Here is an 18,283-nt window from a genome sequence, read left to right as displayed (position 1 = left end):
CATTACTACAATTGCAAACTAAATAAACCCCATATACAAAGGTATAATAGCCAAACCCCATATAATTTAAAATCGTATCAGCTGAAATTCTGCAATCTAATCATAAAAAAATTAAAAGCATACATCAATAATGGAAACAACATAAATAATTTTTTCTCTGTCCTTTCAGGTGATTAGTTTGCTACGCCTTTACTTTCAGGCATTAAAAAAAAATATCTTGAGATGTCCATTCAAATAAGTCCAAATAACTTAATGGCTCATATTTTCAAATAAAGTCCCAAGAATCATTATCAAGACATAAACCAATCAACCCATTACCATTTTATCTTGCAATTAAATCACCTGAGTTTGAGTTATTTTATCAGAAAGTAACCTATTTAGAAGTGGACCTTCCCTTAGAGACTAGAAACATTCTGTGCCTTACGAGACAAAGTAAAAGCAAGGAGTGATTCAGCTGCTTAGTTATAGCTGATTGGTACCATTTTGGTTCCCCTGGAGTATTTATCTCCATGGGGCTGACGGATACGACACAGGACATACTTCCGAACTGGCAGCAAGAACCCAGACAAGATAACTCTACTGTGGCTGTAATGGCACTAAACACTTGAATTGCTCTATCGCTTCAGCGAGCTCCAAATTTGCTGCTCTATCCCATTCTCCACGCTTTTGTTTATCTGAAGTACTTCGTGTCCCAGACGGTATATTGGGATTCTCAGTTCCCATGGATTCTTTTTGTCAGGCTTTGGCAAAGAAGCTGAAAGTGCACAGAAGCTTTCGTGAAACTGTTTGCAAAGCCGCACATCCAATTTCTATTCTCTTTTTACTTACAAATCTGAGTTGGACCTACCCGGCCTTCCCCCCACCCCCTAGACACGTGCCGCACAGAATCCGGCCTTCTGCTCGGCTTGCCCACAAGCAGCCCGGGGGCTAGCTCTCCTGCATCCTACCCAGAACTCTTAAGGCCCAAAGGACGGCCGCCCGTTCACAGCCCCGCCAGGTCCGACGCCTCCCCGCCGCGCGGAGCCCGCGCGCTGCCGGCCCCGCCACGCCGCGCCGCCCAGGCAACTCGCCGCTTCCCTCCCTCATCCCCCAGGGCACGAGCTCGGAGCATCTCCTGCCTGCAAAATATGAATACTCGCAACCGGCTAGCGTCTCCCCGAACCCACCCCAATGAACTCACAGGGTCTGGGTGTCCTCCGGAAGGCTGGGAATGACGTGGATGTACCTGCAAGTGATCTTGTAGTCATCCCCGTCGGAACACTCGCAGAAGGCTGAAGGACACCTCTCTGTGCCCTGGCTGCACAGCACCAGCAGCAACTGGAAGGCTACCGGGAGGAACAGCATCTTCCGCGGCCGGCTCCGGCTCTGCCCCTCGCCGCTGCGAGCGGAGGGGAGGAGACGCCGGGGCTGCCGGGGCAGACGGCGCTGCCCCGCCGGGAGAAGCCGCTCGGGAGAGGCGGCACCTTGGCTGGACAACGCCGCCTCCGCCCTAAGCGGGGACCTCAGCAAGCCCTGCGCGCTCTCGCCTTCGGGCAGGCTCCGGCTCCTCGCCGCGGCCCCCGCGCCCACCCCTCCCTCCCCGCCCCACGCGGGCCTGGCCCCCCCTGCTCCTCCGCACCCCTCCCGCGGGGGGGTCCCCCGCGCCCCAGCAGCGCCCGCGCCCCGGCGCTCACCGGGGCAGCGCCGAGCCCGGCCGCGCCGCCCGGGACCCCTCCCCGCCGCCCGGGCGCCCAGCGCAGCCTTGGGGCGCCGGGGCCACCTGCCGAGGGCGGCCGGGAGCGCGGGGGGGGGGGGGGGGGCGAGCGCGGGCCCGGCCGGGGCCGGGGAGAGCTGCCCGGTGCGGGGCTGGCGGCGGCGCGACGCCTTACCCCGGGCACTTCTTCCAGCACCTGCGGGGGAGGGAGGGGGCTGCGTAAGCGCAATACTAACTCACCTGTAACAGCAGTCAGGTTAAAACGGATCTTCACACCGAGTAAAATTCACTGACTGCAAAGCAGATTTAAAAAGCGCTGAAAATTCAAAAGAGTGATTTGGAAAATCACATGAGGAAAGAGAGCAAAATGAAAAGGAGAGACGAACATTTTCCACATTATCAGAAAAGATAAAAGCCTTTCACTGAAGAAAAATTGAGGAAGAAAATCTGACCTTGAGAGAAATAAGGTGGAATTATTGTCACCTGAAGTAGCAACCTACTCCGGTCACTGTTAGGGACACAGGTTTGCAATGGACATGGCACAGAGGTTCCCACACTGCAGGAATTGTACCTGTGTCTGACAGACATACTAAAAGCTGAAAAAAATCTGGTTAATACTAATTTAATTCCAGGTTTCTTCATAACCAAGAGATTCTCTCGCTGAAAACAAATACTTAAAAGTTATGAGACAAAAAAAAAAAGATATTGTTTAATTCAATGAGGCAGTAAAGAAAGTTTTTTAATAGTTTGCCCCAATTCCTTTAACTTTTTTTTTTCCAAATACATGTCAGTGTTTCCACTTCATGTAGACTTTGTGAACGTGTAGGTACAGAAGAGAAATGTCAACAAAATCTCAACAAAAATGTTTGTAACCTTGGGAGGAGGAAACTTGAAAAAGTAAGCTACTCACAGTAAAAAATTAGACCATGATCTTCTTGAATAAATAGTTCCCCTCCAGCTAGATCAGATTTATCCAAAAGTTATGAGTACAACATGTCAGAAATAATTTTGATATAACTTTATTAAATCAGTTCATTAGCGTGTGTTTCCTAAATACCCTCAACATATCTTTTTAAGGTGAGCAAATAACACTACGCCCATAAAGAAATACAATATAAATACTGATCTTGCAGACATATGTTAGTGCTTAGTTCTTGTGTAAGTGAGGAATCCCGTCAGATATATTTACCCTGTTTGGGATAGGGGTATCCTTAGGGGTGTCCCAGCGAGGGGACAGGCTGAAGCACCCACCACAGAGTGCCCTAGACAACTTCACACTGCATTGCATGGAATCCCCTTGGGAATGGTGGCTGTCCCGTGCCCCACTCAGTCACGTCCTTCTGGCACACTGCTCATATCTGTAACTCACCCTGCAGCCCTAAATGCCACCACCCACCCCCACTTTTTGGTGTCCGTACCAATCTGACTAAACAAAAATGAAGCCAGGGGCAGATCACTGAATGTCAAGGCCGATGAACAAGGGAGCAGCACGCTCCACTGAGGCACAGGCAGGGGAACAGGTGCGACTCAGTGTTGTCAGGTCAGGCATGGAGCTCTGCGACTGTTCACCACTTCGGTTATGCGAAGGGACTGGAGGCTGCTCCCAACGTGTTTGGGCTTGCCACCCCTCAGCTGTGGGTCCATGTTCTTTCCCAGCCAAAGGCTAATGACAAATTTCATGAAGAAGAAAGCCACAAGCTAGTACAGGTTCTGAGGGTGGAAGCGCACCTATTTCTGGGCTGCTATCCCATCCCATCCCATCCTGTCCCCTGCGGAAGCTAGCCACACCATATCCTGTGTGGCACAGTAATTCAGGGTCAGAAGTGCAACATTACCACAGCTGCTACAATCCGCAAAACAACCTGCTGGTTGGTCTACCCTCTCATTGTTATCCAAGGCATCCAGGGTAATATTGGCTGGCATTCATGAGTCATGGCCTGTCTTCCTGTTTTGGGGGCCAGAGACAAGGCTCACATTCTCATCTATCCATCATATCAGTTGGTGGGACACAACTGTATCATTTCATAATACTCCAAAGTCTTACTAATATCTGAGGGCAACTGATAAGAACGGGGGCCAAGGTTGCGGTGCAAGCTCAGGGTTCTTTACTGTATGTTTCATACAATCCTACTGATCCTGCCTAGATCTGGAAACAACACCTGTCCTCCAGGGATGCACTTGCCAGCATCTTCAGGACTTGCCTCCTTATTTCCTCTCATGCTCTTGTGGCTTCCATGATTTATACTGCTTTAGCCACAGGGCCATAATTTAAAAAAATTAAATGCAGATACATCAGAGACCAAACAAAACTAAAAGTTCAGTGGAGTTAGGTTTGCCTTGGGTCCTCTGCGCAAAGGGAGAAATCAGCCTCTTAATGATTCACCTATTGTGCCATGTGTAACAAAATGCAGGCAGTGCTACAGCTGCCTACAGGATTTTTACAGGATATCAAAATTCTCTGCTGCTTTTCTTGTTCTTACTGCCAAAGCATCCAGCTTGTCCTGGGGACTCTGTATGCTGTATTAGCAACAGGGCATTAAAATCTCAGTTCCGTTTGGCTTTGGTAAAGAAATATTTTGGTTGACACAGGCTGACATAGAGGCACACAAAGCCATCTAGAAAAACAGATGCATCACCAAAGGAACCTCCATCTTCTTTCGGACCGAGTCTCTTAGCTGCCATGAGTCTATTCTACACCTGATTCCAGGCAGTGGGTACAAGCCATAGCTGTTTCATCCAGCAAACAACATTGCCTGACACTGTCCAGAGACAGCTTGTGAGCTTTGAGCAGCAGCATTTAAAATCCTTTTCCAGCTTAATCTGTTTTCTCATAACCAATCTTGATGACCTAATACGACTCGGACCACAACAGAGGAGTCCTTACTTTTCCTGACATTGCCTGGTTAGCAGGAAGAGACTAGGGATGCGTATCCCCTCTTTAATAACAGCCCTGCTGTGGTGATTTATTGCAACCTCTTGTGTGTACTCTCTTGCAACCCTCCTCTCCCCCACTTTTATTCCGACTTCAGCATTACTTTTTGTGTATCACTGTGTGTGGACTAAGCAAAGGAACAATAGTTTTATTGGTGGGCAGATAAGTAGTCCCAAGATTTGAGTCATTTCAGGGGGTTTTCATAAACCAAATCATACTTACTCCTCTGATGTACTAAAGGTATCCTTATGCTACTTGCCTTTACTAATAGGCTACCCTGTATTAGCTATTCCATAGTAATTGTGTTTCAGGTTCTTTAACTAGAGGAAGAGTAATTGTGACGTTGCTCTTTCACTGACAACAAAATATTTTGAATTACCTTTTATTTAGTAGGAAAAAGACCATGCACATAGATATTGGCGTTAGAAGCTCTGGCATGTCAACTGCTCTGTGGCACAAGTGGTTGTCCAGAAAGTGTTAATGGAAGGAATAAATACCTTCCTAACTATTTCTAAGGGATCAAAAATGACAACTATAAAAGATTGCAGACCAAAGAAATGGCAAGGCTGATACTGAAGTTGTAGATGTTCTGAGCAGATTTCAAAATAAGTAAGAACTGATTAAAATATGGTTTCTGGGCTTGAACCCTGAATGAGAGAAGCCAGGGACTCCTCTCATTCAAAGCCTGCTAGCCTTAAAGGAAACAGGACAGAACATGCAACTTCAGCCTGGGAAGATCTCCAGGTCTGGATGCACAGCCTTATGGGCTTGCATGTTCTGAGCCAGGAACATCAACAGTAAGAGTATGGGGAGAAAGCGGACTGTTGCTAACCACATAGTGTTTCCATGGGCACTGGCTTCACTCTGGAAAGTTATGCTCTAAGCAAGATGGCATTGTTTAGATTGCAGTTTCTAGCATGTTTAAAGAATTCGCTGGCTAGAAGTCTGCAATCACAGCTTAGTTGTTTCACTCTGTCAGGGCTCTGTCCTGGCCAACCTGCCCACCCCAGCACCACGCACCCTCTGCAACAGCTCTGGGGCTCCAGGTCAGCTCAGGCACCAGTGCTCAGACCCATCCTGACCTATTTAAAAGTTGAACCCATTCCCAGCCTGATTCCTGGAGCCCTGTCTCACTGACTGGTTTTCCTGGGTAGACTCTGGACCTATGTGGAAGGCAGCACTGTCTCTGGTCCTCTCTCTAGTTCTGTCTCCTTGATAGATGTTGGGCCTACATTGTAGTCTTGTCTCCAGGTGTCTCTTGGTCCTCCAGTCTGGACCCTGGACCTGATTTGATTCCTTGCCTTGCTGGGACTGTCAATATCACCAACCCAGTCCTGCTGAGATGCTACAGTCTCTGGTCCTCTCTCTAGTTCTGTCTCCTTGACAGATGTTGGGCCTACATTGTAGTCTTGTCTCCAGGTGTCTCTTGGTCCTCCAGTCTGGACCCTGGACCTGATTTGATTCCTTGCCTTGCTGGGACTGTCAATATCACCGACCCAGTCCTGCTGAGATGCTACAGTCTCTGGTCCTCTCTCTAGTTCTGTCTCCTTGATAGATGTTGGGCCTACATTGTAGTCTTGTCTCCAGGTGTCTCTTGGTCTTCCAGTCTGGACCCTGGACCTGATTTGATTCCTTGCCTTGCTGGGACTGTCAATATCACCAACCCAGTCCTGCTGAGATGCTACAGGACTGTGTCCTGTTAGCAAAGTCACTGTCTGTGCTGTGGCTATGCTTGGCTCCCAGCTTGCTGTTCCTTCTAGAGCAGCCTCTCAGGGCTGAGGGCAGTGATGGGCAGTGATGCCCCTGCCTGGCCTCCTCTAGGACCTCCCCCCACCCTGCCCACAGCTCAGGACCCCATGCCAGCTCCCAGGGACATCAGTCCCTGCTCCAGTGCCGCCACACTGGGGCTGGTCTCCAGGTCCCCACAGCTCTGCCCTGCCCAGCCATGGGCCCTGCTAAGCCAAGCCTGACACCCAGGCTGACATCCTGACCCAGCCTTGGCTGGTCCCAGTCCCTAGGAAGGTGCCCAGTGCCTGGGGATGGGGCTGCCCCAGAGCCCCCAGCTTCCCAGTGGGACAGAATGGGCTGCCAGGCCCTGCCTGCTGCCCTGGGGGGATGCCCTGTGGCTCGCAGTGCCTGGACCTGAGGGATCCCTAGCCTTGCAGTACTACGCTCTGGCTTCTCCTAGACACCTTCTGGTCCTTCTGTTCAACACTTTTATGAACAGGCAGGCAGATGGTGGAACGAAAACTATGTTTGTAAAGCTACAGATAACCCCAGGCTAGGGAGGTCTGTGAACTCTAGATCAGAATTTGAATTCAGAACAGAAAACCACAAGTAGCTACATGCCACAAGACACATCCTGCACAGCAATTATTCCATTTTACTTTGCATTTATAGACTTGTCTGGAATACTTTTCTGTCAAGAAAGAAGTAGACAAACTGAGAATTATTCATGGGATATTAAGGAAAACAGGAGGTTTAGAAACATGACCAGTATTTGAAGAAACAATGGAGCACAGTTGCGTAGTCAAGACCGCAAGTATTTTAGGCTGTAAAAAAGAACAATAATCAGTAGTCCTGACCACACCAATTCTGAAAAGTGACGGCATCTAGCAGCTTAGAGTGACTGGCAGCTTTCCACCCCCTGTAGAATATTAATAAATGTTCCTTTTTTATATACTAAAAAATGTTAATGTATTAAAAGTATCACCAACATGTGTACATCCATAAATACAAACATAATCCTAAGAAGAGACATTCAAAATCCTGCATGCCCTGAGGACAGAGAAATGAAGCAGTTTTGATTAATTAATATGGCTTATGCTCTGATCCTAATAAGCAAATAGGAAAGAAAAATCACTTGTAAATCTGCAGTATACTGCAGATTTTCTTTTCCTTGGTGTTTTTTTCAAAGACCCCTGCAGGTTCATATTAATTTAAACATGGCAAAAATTGACAAGCATATTCTTCCACCGTTACAGACGCTCCCTCTAGTGACAGCCAGGGTTACTTATTTAGTACCTATCGTCTCAAGCACTGCAAGACTCAAAATTTCATTGTTTTGGGGGTGATTTTTTAAAAAAGTATTTAAAAAAGAAATTTTTAAAAAATTTTAAAAACATTATTCTCATCTGCCAGATTTGATATGGTATCTCGGGTATCTTTGCAGTGCTTATATCATTTATACACAAATCAGATAAACCACAACAGATTCTAACAAAGAAACAATTAGCTGTAATGGGTGTTCCACATAAACTCCTCAAGGGATTACTAGGTATCAACAGTTAAATCTTGTAATATCTGTATGAGGAAGTGCTGAAACTGGGAAAATAATTCAGTAAAGAGTAGAATAAAGACTTGGAGTTTTTTTTCTGATTAATCAACATGTTTAGCCATTTTAGACACTTGTAAGATGTGGCAGATCCTACTTGCTTCTATTTCAGTATCTGAAATAATTTCTGGTCTGTCAGAAAAAATTACATTAGACACACTGCTTTGACACAGCACCACTCATTAGACCAAATGTTTGAATAGCTACATGAAAGAATGTTATTCTAGGTTCTTGAAGATTCATGTCTATATAACCAATTTATCTTCAACTTCAAGAACAGGTAGTTATGGAGTTTTATGATTATGGGATCTTAAGGAACTCTTGTGCTCCCCCTTTAGTTTTATGTCATGAAAAGGCTGTGAAAATTGAAATACTCACAACTGTGTAAAGCTTTGTAAAGCCCGAGGTTGATGAGATCGCCAAGCCTCCTCTTCCTCAGGCGAGACAGCCACAGCTGTCACAGTTTTTCCTCATGGGGAGACACACCAGTCCCTTAACCATCTTCCTGGCCCTCAGCATGTTAGTAGCTCCCTCAGGATGCACAAGTGCATCCCACCAGGGCCCATGGACTTCATTAAGTATGTTCAGTTATTTTAGGTAGTCTCTAAATGGATCCTCTTCCAACAAGGGAAAGTCTTCCTTTCTTCACCCTTTCCCCTGGGGTTTTCTGGCTCCAGACTCACCCCCTGGTCTCTGAGGCCTTGGATTCCTAAAGGCCACTCGTGTAAGCAAAGACTGAAGCAAAGGCACCATTCAGTACCTCAGCCTTTTGCATGTCCTCTGTCACCAAAGCCCCTGCTCCCATTTAGCAGTGGGCCCACATTTTCCCCAGTCTTCCTTTTGCTACTTATGTACTTACAGAAGTCCTTCTTATTGCCATGGAAATCCCTTGCAGATTGGGACACAGAACAGAAGACAGCTTCTTTATTTACAATTACAAAACCTTTTCTTCCTGTCTGCATTTACCCTAAAAAAGATCTCAGTTTTTTTTTCCTCAGGCTTATATTGCCTGTGCCTCTTCATCTAAAGTCAGCTTCCTAGTCATCTTTGTCTGATTTCATTCAGCTCTGCCTGCATCTCTTGCAGAGCCATCTATGCTCAGAAACAACATCTGGCAAAAACTTTTCTGCTCTCATGATTCAGACTTTGGACAGATCTCGCACTTTGACTTGGGTCATGGCACATACCTCCTTTGATATGGAGTAAGATATTTAACAGAGGAGCTTGACCATTTATTCCATCAATCATAAATCAAAACAGGATTTTAAGCTCACTGATTTAGATGACAATTCATCTAGCCCACAGTACTTCTCTTTCTTGTGTGTCTGATACCTATTCATAAAAGAACTAATTTTCTGAGCCCAGTAAATGATGAACCTTTAAGCCAGTTACTTACTTATTTAGGGTGGTCTTATCTTTTTTTTTTTTTGACAACCTTCTGAAAGAAATTTCTAAATAGTTTCCTGAAAGCCACAAGAATAATGACTTGTCATGGGTGACAAGTTGTGTAGCATGAAAAGACACCACTAGTGACAAATCCAGGAATCAAAAAATTTCAATTTAAGTCTAAAAAAAAGGAATTATTAAATAAAACATTATAGTCCTTTTGGATTTTTCACCCTTAAGGTCTGTGTCCTATACATTTATTTATATATATAGTAATGTAATGGCTCATAATAATCTTTCCTTTTTTAAAAAAATAATGATCTTCTTAAGTGTATCAGTCAAGGGGCTGTCATGGTTTAGCCCCAGTAACCAACCACGCAGCTGCTCTCTCACTCCCCCCACCTCAGTGGGATGTGGGAGAGAATCAGAAGAACAAAAGAAGAAAAGAAAAGAAAAGAAGAAAACTCATGGGTTGAGATAAGAACAGTTTAATAATTAAAATAAAATAGTAATAGTATTAATAATATTGATGATGATGAAAAGACAAATAATGAGAGAGAGGTGAAACCCAGGGAAACAAAACAACTGATGTAACTGCTCACCACCTGCCAACCAACACCGCCAGTCCCCAAGCCACAAGCGCTGCTTTCCCCAGCCAACCACCCCCAGTTAATACACTGGGCATGACATCACATGGTCAGTTGGCGTCAGCTGTCCCTGCTGTGCCCCCTCTCAGCTTCTTGTGCACCCAGCAGAGCATGAGAAGCTGGAAAAGTCCTTGACTAGTGTGAGCACTATTTAGCAACAACTACAACGTCTCCACATGATCAACACAGTTTTCAGCACAAATCCAAAACACAGCCCCATACTAGCTACTATGAATAAAATTAACTCCATCCCAGCTGAAACCAGGGCAGGGGCACCATAGCATTCATCAAGTAGTACTAGCCTTAAGTAGTAAGGCCTGTCTAAATGAAAGCACTGTCAAGTGATTGTCTCAACACAGCCCTTCAGACAACAGAATGCTGGGATATATATTTCTGATTTCATATAATAACATGAAAGTTTTCTGCGCTTGTAAAGTTAAACAACTTCTAAAGAAGTATGTCTAGTAGAATAGTTTATTGTACATAGTTAAATCATTGATTTCTCATGCAGACTCATTCCAAACTGAAAAGGTGTTCTATAGCAATCCTTACATTTAACATCCTTAAGACAAAGGTAAACAAACAAACAAAAATCATCGTGGTACTGTTCAGCTTCAAAAAAGAGAATTACAGAAATATGAAGATACTTGTTAAAAATGCTAAAAGCAGCCAACAGGGGTGCTACCTTGCATGCCTCATGGTGATTCTTTAAGGACACCAAACGGCAAGTGCATATCTTGTAAATAAGGCTTTGGGAAGGGCATAAGAAAGCCAGTGTTGTTAACACTAGGATAAGGTCAGTTATTAAAAGCAAGAAATCATCCTTCAAAAACTTAATGTCATGTTTTAGGGTAGAACACAAAGTCTTCTTTCAAATGCTAGCAGGCTAAATGTAAAATGCAGTAAAACGAGCTTAAAAACAGTTGAGGAACAACTTGGAAAAACAAAAACTAAAAATCCCTTTTCAAATGGAGCAAAACAAGGAATGCTGCCAGAGTCTATAAGGCTGGTAGATGAATTGGCACATAAAAGGAGAATGTAGAGGAGATTAAGCCATAACCCAGAACTGAATGATGTTTTGTTTCTATGCTTACTGTAGAAGAGCTCAGAGAGATTCTCAGACTGATATTTCTCTGTGGACAGATACATTCAACTTGACAAAAATAACCAGTCAAAATCTTATTTACTTGGTGACTGAAATAGCAGAACTAGTGACTGTGGTGTACTTCTTAATTAACACCCTTTTTGTACTGAGGACTAATTAAAATTATGCTAATATTAACAGAGATTCCAAGGAAAATAGAAGAATATCAGATTCAGAGAATACAGATTACAGAATCCAGAAAGCAGAATCAAAGAATACAGTTTCAGCTCTGACAATGGTAGCGGGAACATTAGTAGGAACTATAACAAGGAATAAAATTAATTGATGAATGTATAAATAAGATATTTGGAGGAAGAGTCAAAACATCTTTTCTTGAAAGACAGATGATCCTCATATATTTTGGAAGTCTTCTGAAGCTGTCAACAGAACTTTAGATACAGTTTACTTAGATCTTCAGTCTTTAGCACAGCCTCCAGCAAAGTCCCTCAAATTATGCAGCCATAGAGTAGAAAGAAAGCACTTTTTCACACATTCAGAAGTATAACTTCCAGAAATGATTGCCAGGAGGTTGGGGAGGCATACAGGATAATACACACTTAGGGGCTACAGGCTTGTAAACAGACACCAAAGGAAATAGTCCTCTTACAAATATCCTCTAACATGACAAATGTGGATGCTGGAGGAAACTACAGAGAGGGTTAGGTCACAGAAAGTAGCCAGGTTCACGTGCTCTCTCTAGAAGGCATCTCCTGCTGTCACTGTTGAACACTGTATGCTGGGCCAAACGGACCAGCAGAGCATTTTTTTTAATGTTTCCAGACATGGTGACAAATAAATGCATGCAAATCTTAGCTCTCTCCCTACTCTAAAGAAAGGTGCAGCAGAAAAACCCTAATGCATCCATCTAGTCTGGAAATCAACATGCACAGGTACCAGGAACAGTGTTTACTGAGCTGACAGTTCATCATGCTGGTAAATTAGCAACCCTCCTCAACAACCCTATCACAGTTACCTCTCATTCCTTGATTTTTGAAAGGAACAGAGGACACCAGAAGTTTGCACTAAGTGTGTTGTGCAAAAAACACAGTGAGCTTCAGGCACTCTGTTACCTTACACTGCTGTTCACTGAACCAACTGAGTCTGAAAACATCACTGGCCTGCTGCTTTCTTCTCCATTGGGAGTGGTGGGAGCTTGATGGTTTGGATTTTCTCCAGCAAAGATACAGTCCAGGAGTCTTGGCATACATGCCTGCTTACATGTTTTCTGTATTTCACTTTTTATACAAAGCAAGCCTTCGCTTGATGAGGATGGGAAAACTATGTATTAGTCAGTGGCATAAGCCTTATTTCATATCCATATGTGAAAGAGTTACAATGTTTGTAGTAATGCTGCAGCTGACAATGCAACTGTGTGCAAAAACAGCTGTCTGAAGCACTGGGAGCATCCACTTCCTTCTGTTACCACAGTATACCAATATATACATGGATAGCAAGTGCTGTTTGCTGATGAGCTACTTTCACAGTTGATATATATACATGGTTAGCATGGTCTTTAGGACCAGTGGTTCTGCCTGGTTTGGTGGTCTCAGGCATTGGCATCAGTTTCCACTGGAACATTGTGTTGATAGCAAGCCAAATGTGCTCACATGCAGCATACATGCAAATACATTTCTTATATACACACTAGCCACATCCACAACATACTCCTTACCCCTTCACCCCCTCTGTGATAGCCTGCGAGAGGCTGCTGGGGCAGGAAAATATATCTGCTCATGAATGAATTCTGGGAACCTATGGAGGAGCAAGACCACTGCCAGGTGCAAAGCTGAGGAAATACCTCAGAGCTCAGGAAGATTCAGGGCCTGTCTCCCAGAGACCACAAGCAGCCTTATGAGATGGCACTGAGCAGAAGCCTTGACTCTCACCCTGCATTTAGACAGGCCAACACAACCTGACTGTTCTGTAGTTTGCAGAGGAACGGCCAGGGCAATGATCATGCACTGGAAGCCAGGAAGACTTATTTCTTCACTAATTATTCACTAATGCTTCAGCTCACAGTGAGGTAAATTATATCATTACATTTCTATTCTGTGCCTCACCTGCCTTCAGCTCAGACGAGGATAATGCCTCCTGAGCCAGTGCCTGGGCTGTTGGTAGATACTGCCAGTGTGGGGGGCCTGGCTCACTCCTGAAGTGTAATCATATGGCACATAAGCATGCCTGCTACATTAGAGACTTGTGGGTGAGTAAATGAAAGACTCCTGTGGGATAACAATGAAGGTAGGCAGTATGGATTGTCAGTTATGGTTTATTACTGTGCTCAAAGGCCAATGGCCACTCCCTGGAGTGGATCCCAGAGGCAATACAGGCATATCTGTATTAAAAAACCAACCCACTGTGTTTACACTGGGCTTGAGTGCTCACCTACAGGTGATTTGCAGCCAAATATTACAGTGGTTTTAGGACTACTGCAAGTTCTGCCCAAGTTTCAGAGAACCAGGCAATGTTTCCTGTGATCACCCACAGCACTCCCTACCTTTCTTCTCTTCGAAGCCAGTCAGTGTAGTTGTTTTTACTGCACACATGGGTAATAGATAAATTTGTGAATAAGGAGATACCTGGCTTAAAGAAACAAGAAAAAGTCAAGAGATAGGAACGGAGATGCCTCCTTTGTAGGAAACAACTGTTTTAAATAGCTCACACAGTCCTTTTCCCGGTGGATCAGCCAGGTGCCCAATGTCCTCATGAGCAGAATATACACACCTGCTTTGCCAGGGCAACGGCTTTTGTTTCCGCCCTTCCTGTTTAATTAGCTGAGGCATTTGTAAACGCCACCGGGTATTTTGTAGAGGTTTACCTTTTAAAAACTTTCATAAACAGCAGCATACGTGGCCCATACTTCGCCCGGCCGCGGCCCCCGGAGGCGAAACGGCCTCCCCGCAAGGCGGGGCCAGGCCTGCCGTTACAGCTCCTACGGGCGCGCGCGACCCAGACCGGCTCGGCCCGACTAGCGCCGGCGCCGCAGGGCCTCCTGGGAGTTGAAGTCCCCCACGCTGCCTTTCTCATAGCGGGCCTCGCTCATGGACTACCCGTCCCACAGAGCCCCGCCGGGGAGCCCGGCGTCCGGAAGGCGGCTCTGGCAGCTGGTGGTAGGGCGGCTAGTTCAAGTTGCCATAGCGGCGGGCGTGGGGCGCTTGGGCGTGCCCGGGGATTGAGTCGGTTTCCCTCGGCGGAGGTGGGGCGACCTCCCGCAACTGCTGTGCGGTGAGGGCTGGCGGCGCCTCGGGCCGGCGCCAGAGCGGCCGTGCGGGAAGGGGCTGCGCTGCCGCCGGGGCGGGGTGGGCTGAGGTGAGTGGCGCTGGGCGGCGCGGCGGGGTTGCTCGCGATCCGTGGCGGCGGCCCGGGCAGCCCGCGGGCCTGGCGGGGGCCCGGCCGTCGGTGCCGCTCGGGGGTTGTCCCACTGCCCCCGGGGCTCTCGCCGTCCTGTCCGGGGCAGAAGATCTCGGAGGCTTTCAGAGATGAGCTCAGGTGTTAGTAAAGTTCGACACGTGCACGGCGAGAGGAGGGTTTGCACAGGGCATTAGCTGAGCTTACGTGTTGTGAACAGTATGAGGGAACCGTTTCTGTGTTGTGGTGACGAAGAGTGGTGGGAACATGGCGTCACAAGTTGACAATGAAATGTACTGGTGCCTGAAAGCATGATGCTGAAATGTCACCGTGCTGGATCACCTTCCTGGCTTTTTGGAAACTTCTCCTGGCTCCATTAGAAGCACTGGAGGAAAGCGTGTCATGTTGTCGCTTTCTGGACCGGCTATCGATTTTTTTTTTTTCCATGCTTAGCCTTAACTATAAGGCTTCAAACATGCCTCTAGTACTGTTAGTTACCTGGTGATAATTAGTCTGTGTGGAGCTAAACAAATAAAAACACTTGAGGGGTAATCAGGTTGTGTGTACTTGGGCTTACTTGAGCTGGAGAACTTGCTGTTGAGACCATCAACTGTACTTCATGTTTGCTTTACCCTGCAGATCTCTTAGCAAGAGAGTCCTCAGTGTAGTTGAAATGCTCTGTTTTCTACAGGAGAGGAAAATACTGAGTATTGCTGTTTTTCCTCACTGCAAGAAACGTTATAATCTGTTTGGGTAGACTAAAAGGCAGTAAAAGACAAATTGATTCTCACTGTCAAGTCGGTTGTGTGATCATGTGCTGACATCAGTCTAGGTTTTTGGAAAAAGTGATATAGGCTTTTTTTGGCTTAAATTATTGGCAAATGTGCATGCAGAATGTTTGTACAAATTTCTATGTCTTTATTTTTTTATCTAAAATGAAACTTCTGCAATTCCTTTAAAAATGAGGATGTTGCTTTATATGAAACAAAACTTCAGTGTAAAAGTACTTTCTCCCACAACTTCTAGGTTGCTCATGAGAACAAAGAGGAACGCTACTTAACCATAAACAAGGTTTTCTTCAGACAAAATGTCCTCCTGTGTCTAGTGCTTTCCTTTATGTTTACCTTGTTTACTAGCCTTTTTTCAGTGCTTTGGCCAGTAAGTATCTTAATGACCCTATTTTTGGACAGCTGAAAACAAACCCATTAATCTTTTTTGCTGTAAATCTTCATTTCCCTTTTGTTTTCTCCATTGTTATAACTTTTCAGTAGTTGGGGTTCTTATGATTAAGTCAATTCTCAGAACAATGTTTTCAGTAGATAGGTCAACTGCTGTTTTTCGTTAATTTCTGTCAGTGCCTATCTCTTTTCTGACATAACAAGTTGCAGTATGTGTAGGGCAACTCAGAGGCTCGCTCTTAAAAGAATTTGAGCAATTTTAAAGAAAGTTGTTCCTATCACCTGAGATGCAATAACTAACCTTTGGGATTCTGCTAGCTTATGCCACTTCATCTGGAAATGAGTTAAAACACTTTCTGTCATTTGAATGTTCTCACATGTTGCATTGCTCTTAATTTCTCTGTCTACTCGGGTATCCTCAGAAAGCCCTCTTTCACTAATGTGAAACCGATAATGTTGTAAGTGATGTTATTTTGGGCTCTGAGCTTCTAGAAAGAAATGTGTTGTGGTGGAATTAAGAGTTAAGCCTAATCTTTCACTTGGAGCTGTTTGACTCATAGACAAGCTGTATGAATTGCATGATGTAAGGTTCATTTACTAGCTTGCATGGGGTACTTCTGTGCAGTATTCTGCATACAGAATAAATCTAATATATGCTTTTCTTCTTGGTTTGGTAAGAAAAGAGAATTTGTCTCCTGTGAAACTGTGAATGGAGTTCTGTAGAATTGAAGTTGCCAAAACAACTTTACTGTGACTTTCTAGTTGAGAAAAATGTGTGACAGATATAGACCATCAACCATTTGCTATGATCTTTCTGACAGTTGCAACACATTTAATAACAACAGTCAGGATAAATATGCTGGTACCTAGGTCTGTGAGTAAATGAAGACTATACTCCTGTGAATTAATGTCTCAGGGTTGAGTTTCTGATCCCTAATAAGGCTGATCTTGTGCTTAATTCTTAGTGTGACCATTAATAAAGTCTCCCCTTTACTTAGTGTCTTAAAGGTATTTTCACAAAATGCTTTGAAGCTGAAAACCTTGTTCAGCTTGGAGGAAACTGATCACTGAATTAGTTGCTTATTGGCTTTTGAGTGATTATGCTGCTTGTCATACTCGGTAAGATCAGAAAGAGATGTTTTAGCCCATATGAACGACACTGCAGTTATAGAAGGAATTAAAAACTACTCTAGAAAAAGGTGATGCCAAACTTGTTTGAGAGAAGTCTTGTTTCATGCTTATCAGTGACACTTGCAGTCTGTGTGCTGGAATGACACTTGCTGATGTCTGTATGAGGTTCTAGTAAAGATTGATGAGAAAGTACAGCTTGATGTAGTAATGTGTAGGATAGAGTAAGTTGTTTGGGTTTTTTTGTACTAAGTTACGGTAAAAATGAATATTCCATGTTGTTATTTCTGCTCGTGTTTTATTTCTTTTATTTTTCTCTGTCTTTGAAAATATCCCATATTTCCTTTTTCCCAGTGCTCAGTGTTTATGCTTTCTCAGCCTCATTTAGACTTCATTTTAGCTGACTCGAGTGAGAGGCACTGGAAGACTGAATTCTGATACTGGCAGTAAAAATGTCCTTTAGTGAGGTACAGGGACAGAAGGTGAGATAAATTAATCACTTCAGGATATGTAAGGAGTATTGGTGTACTTGAGCACAGACTATGTCGATTTACTCTCCTTTCATGTTTGAAAAGTTTGTATCCAAGCCTGGGGAACACAAATTTACAACCTTTTAAAAATTAAATACAAGGCTCTAGAAAAACATCAAATTGCCTTTATATAAAATACAGTATAATAATTGAATCTCATCCATGATTTCTTTGGGAAACTTCAGTTCTAATGCCTAGAAGAATGACATCTTCACTGCAGCTTTTTTGTGTTGCCTGCAGGGCCAAAGGGAGTTCAAGAGTTTGCCAGTCTATTTCTGCTTCCCCAAAGTAGGCTCAGACCGTCTCTCTTAACAGATGTTGTTAACGCAGCATCTTATGATGGTGATTCTATGATCTTTAGGCAAACTATACTGGTCATAGCTGTCTGTAGCTTTCAATAACTTCTTTTCCCATGTCTGATGATTGTTATTATATTTTTCCCTCCTCTCTACCTTGCCATTCTTAAGACTCTGCAATCCCCATTCTTTTCTTACAAGCATATTTCTTCTGCCTCAAGTAATTTTTGAATTCTAGTCAAGTGAATTACCCCACCATCAATATAGTAATCTGGGTTCTATCAAATTAGCATTGGATAAAGAAAAAATGTTTCACAGTTTACAGAATTACCCTTATTTTTATATCTTGCATGGTGTTAGCTTTTTCTTTCTAGAGCATGACATCATTGATGCATATTCAACTTGAAATACTAAAACTCTTGAATAGCCTTTTTTTTCCTCTTTCTTCTGCCAACTTCTGTTTTCCTTGCTGTATTTGTCCAGTTGGATAAATAGTATCAGCTGCAAACTTAATAAACATCCTATATTGCATTCTCAGGCCATTTAATGAAAATATATAGTGGATTCATTTTAGGTTCTCACTTGATACTTCTCTCCAACTTGATACGTACTTTCTGTTAACTGATCTGTGAGTTCTGATACTCAGTTTCGCTTCCATTTTAGGAAA

At 44.3% G+C, this 18,283-nt stretch overlaps 2 protein-coding genes across 8 annotated transcripts in view; one reads left to right on the top strand and one right to left on the bottom strand.

Annotated features, from left to right (window-relative positions):
* Window positions 1-4,375, bottom strand: part of TSHR (thyroid stimulating hormone receptor) — a 60,311-nt gene extending 55,936 nt beyond the window's left edge. The window contains exons 1-2 of the mRNA XM_064460125.1: window positions 4,330-4,375; window positions 1,181-1,889 (exon numbers count right to left, since the gene is read on the bottom strand). Of these exons, the coding sequence (XP_064316195.1) occupies window positions 1,181-1,889; window positions 4,330-4,375 (755 nt within the window). The remainder of the gene's footprint in view (window positions 1-1,180; window positions 1,890-4,329) is intronic.
* Window positions 4,376-14,174: 9,799 nt separating this feature from the next.
* Window positions 14,175-18,283, top strand: part of CEP128 (centrosomal protein 128) — a 143,639-nt gene continuing 139,530 nt past the window's right edge. For 5 of the 7 annotated variants that reach the window (XM_064460506.1, XM_064460508.1, XM_064460507.1 and 2 more), the window contains exon 1: window positions 14,254-14,445. The gene's annotated coding sequence lies outside the window, so the exon portion shown is untranslated. The other 2 variants (XM_064460504.1, XM_064460503.1) reach the window with 2 other exon arrangements.

The sequence above is a fragment of the Phalacrocorax carbo genome, chromosome 9, assembly GCF_963921805.1.
Source record: "Phalacrocorax carbo chromosome 9, bPhaCar2.1, whole genome shotgun sequence".
Taxonomy (NCBI): domain Eukaryota; kingdom Metazoa; phylum Chordata; class Aves; order Suliformes; family Phalacrocoracidae; genus Phalacrocorax; species Phalacrocorax carbo.
This window is presented reverse-complemented; position numbering and strand designations above follow the sequence as displayed.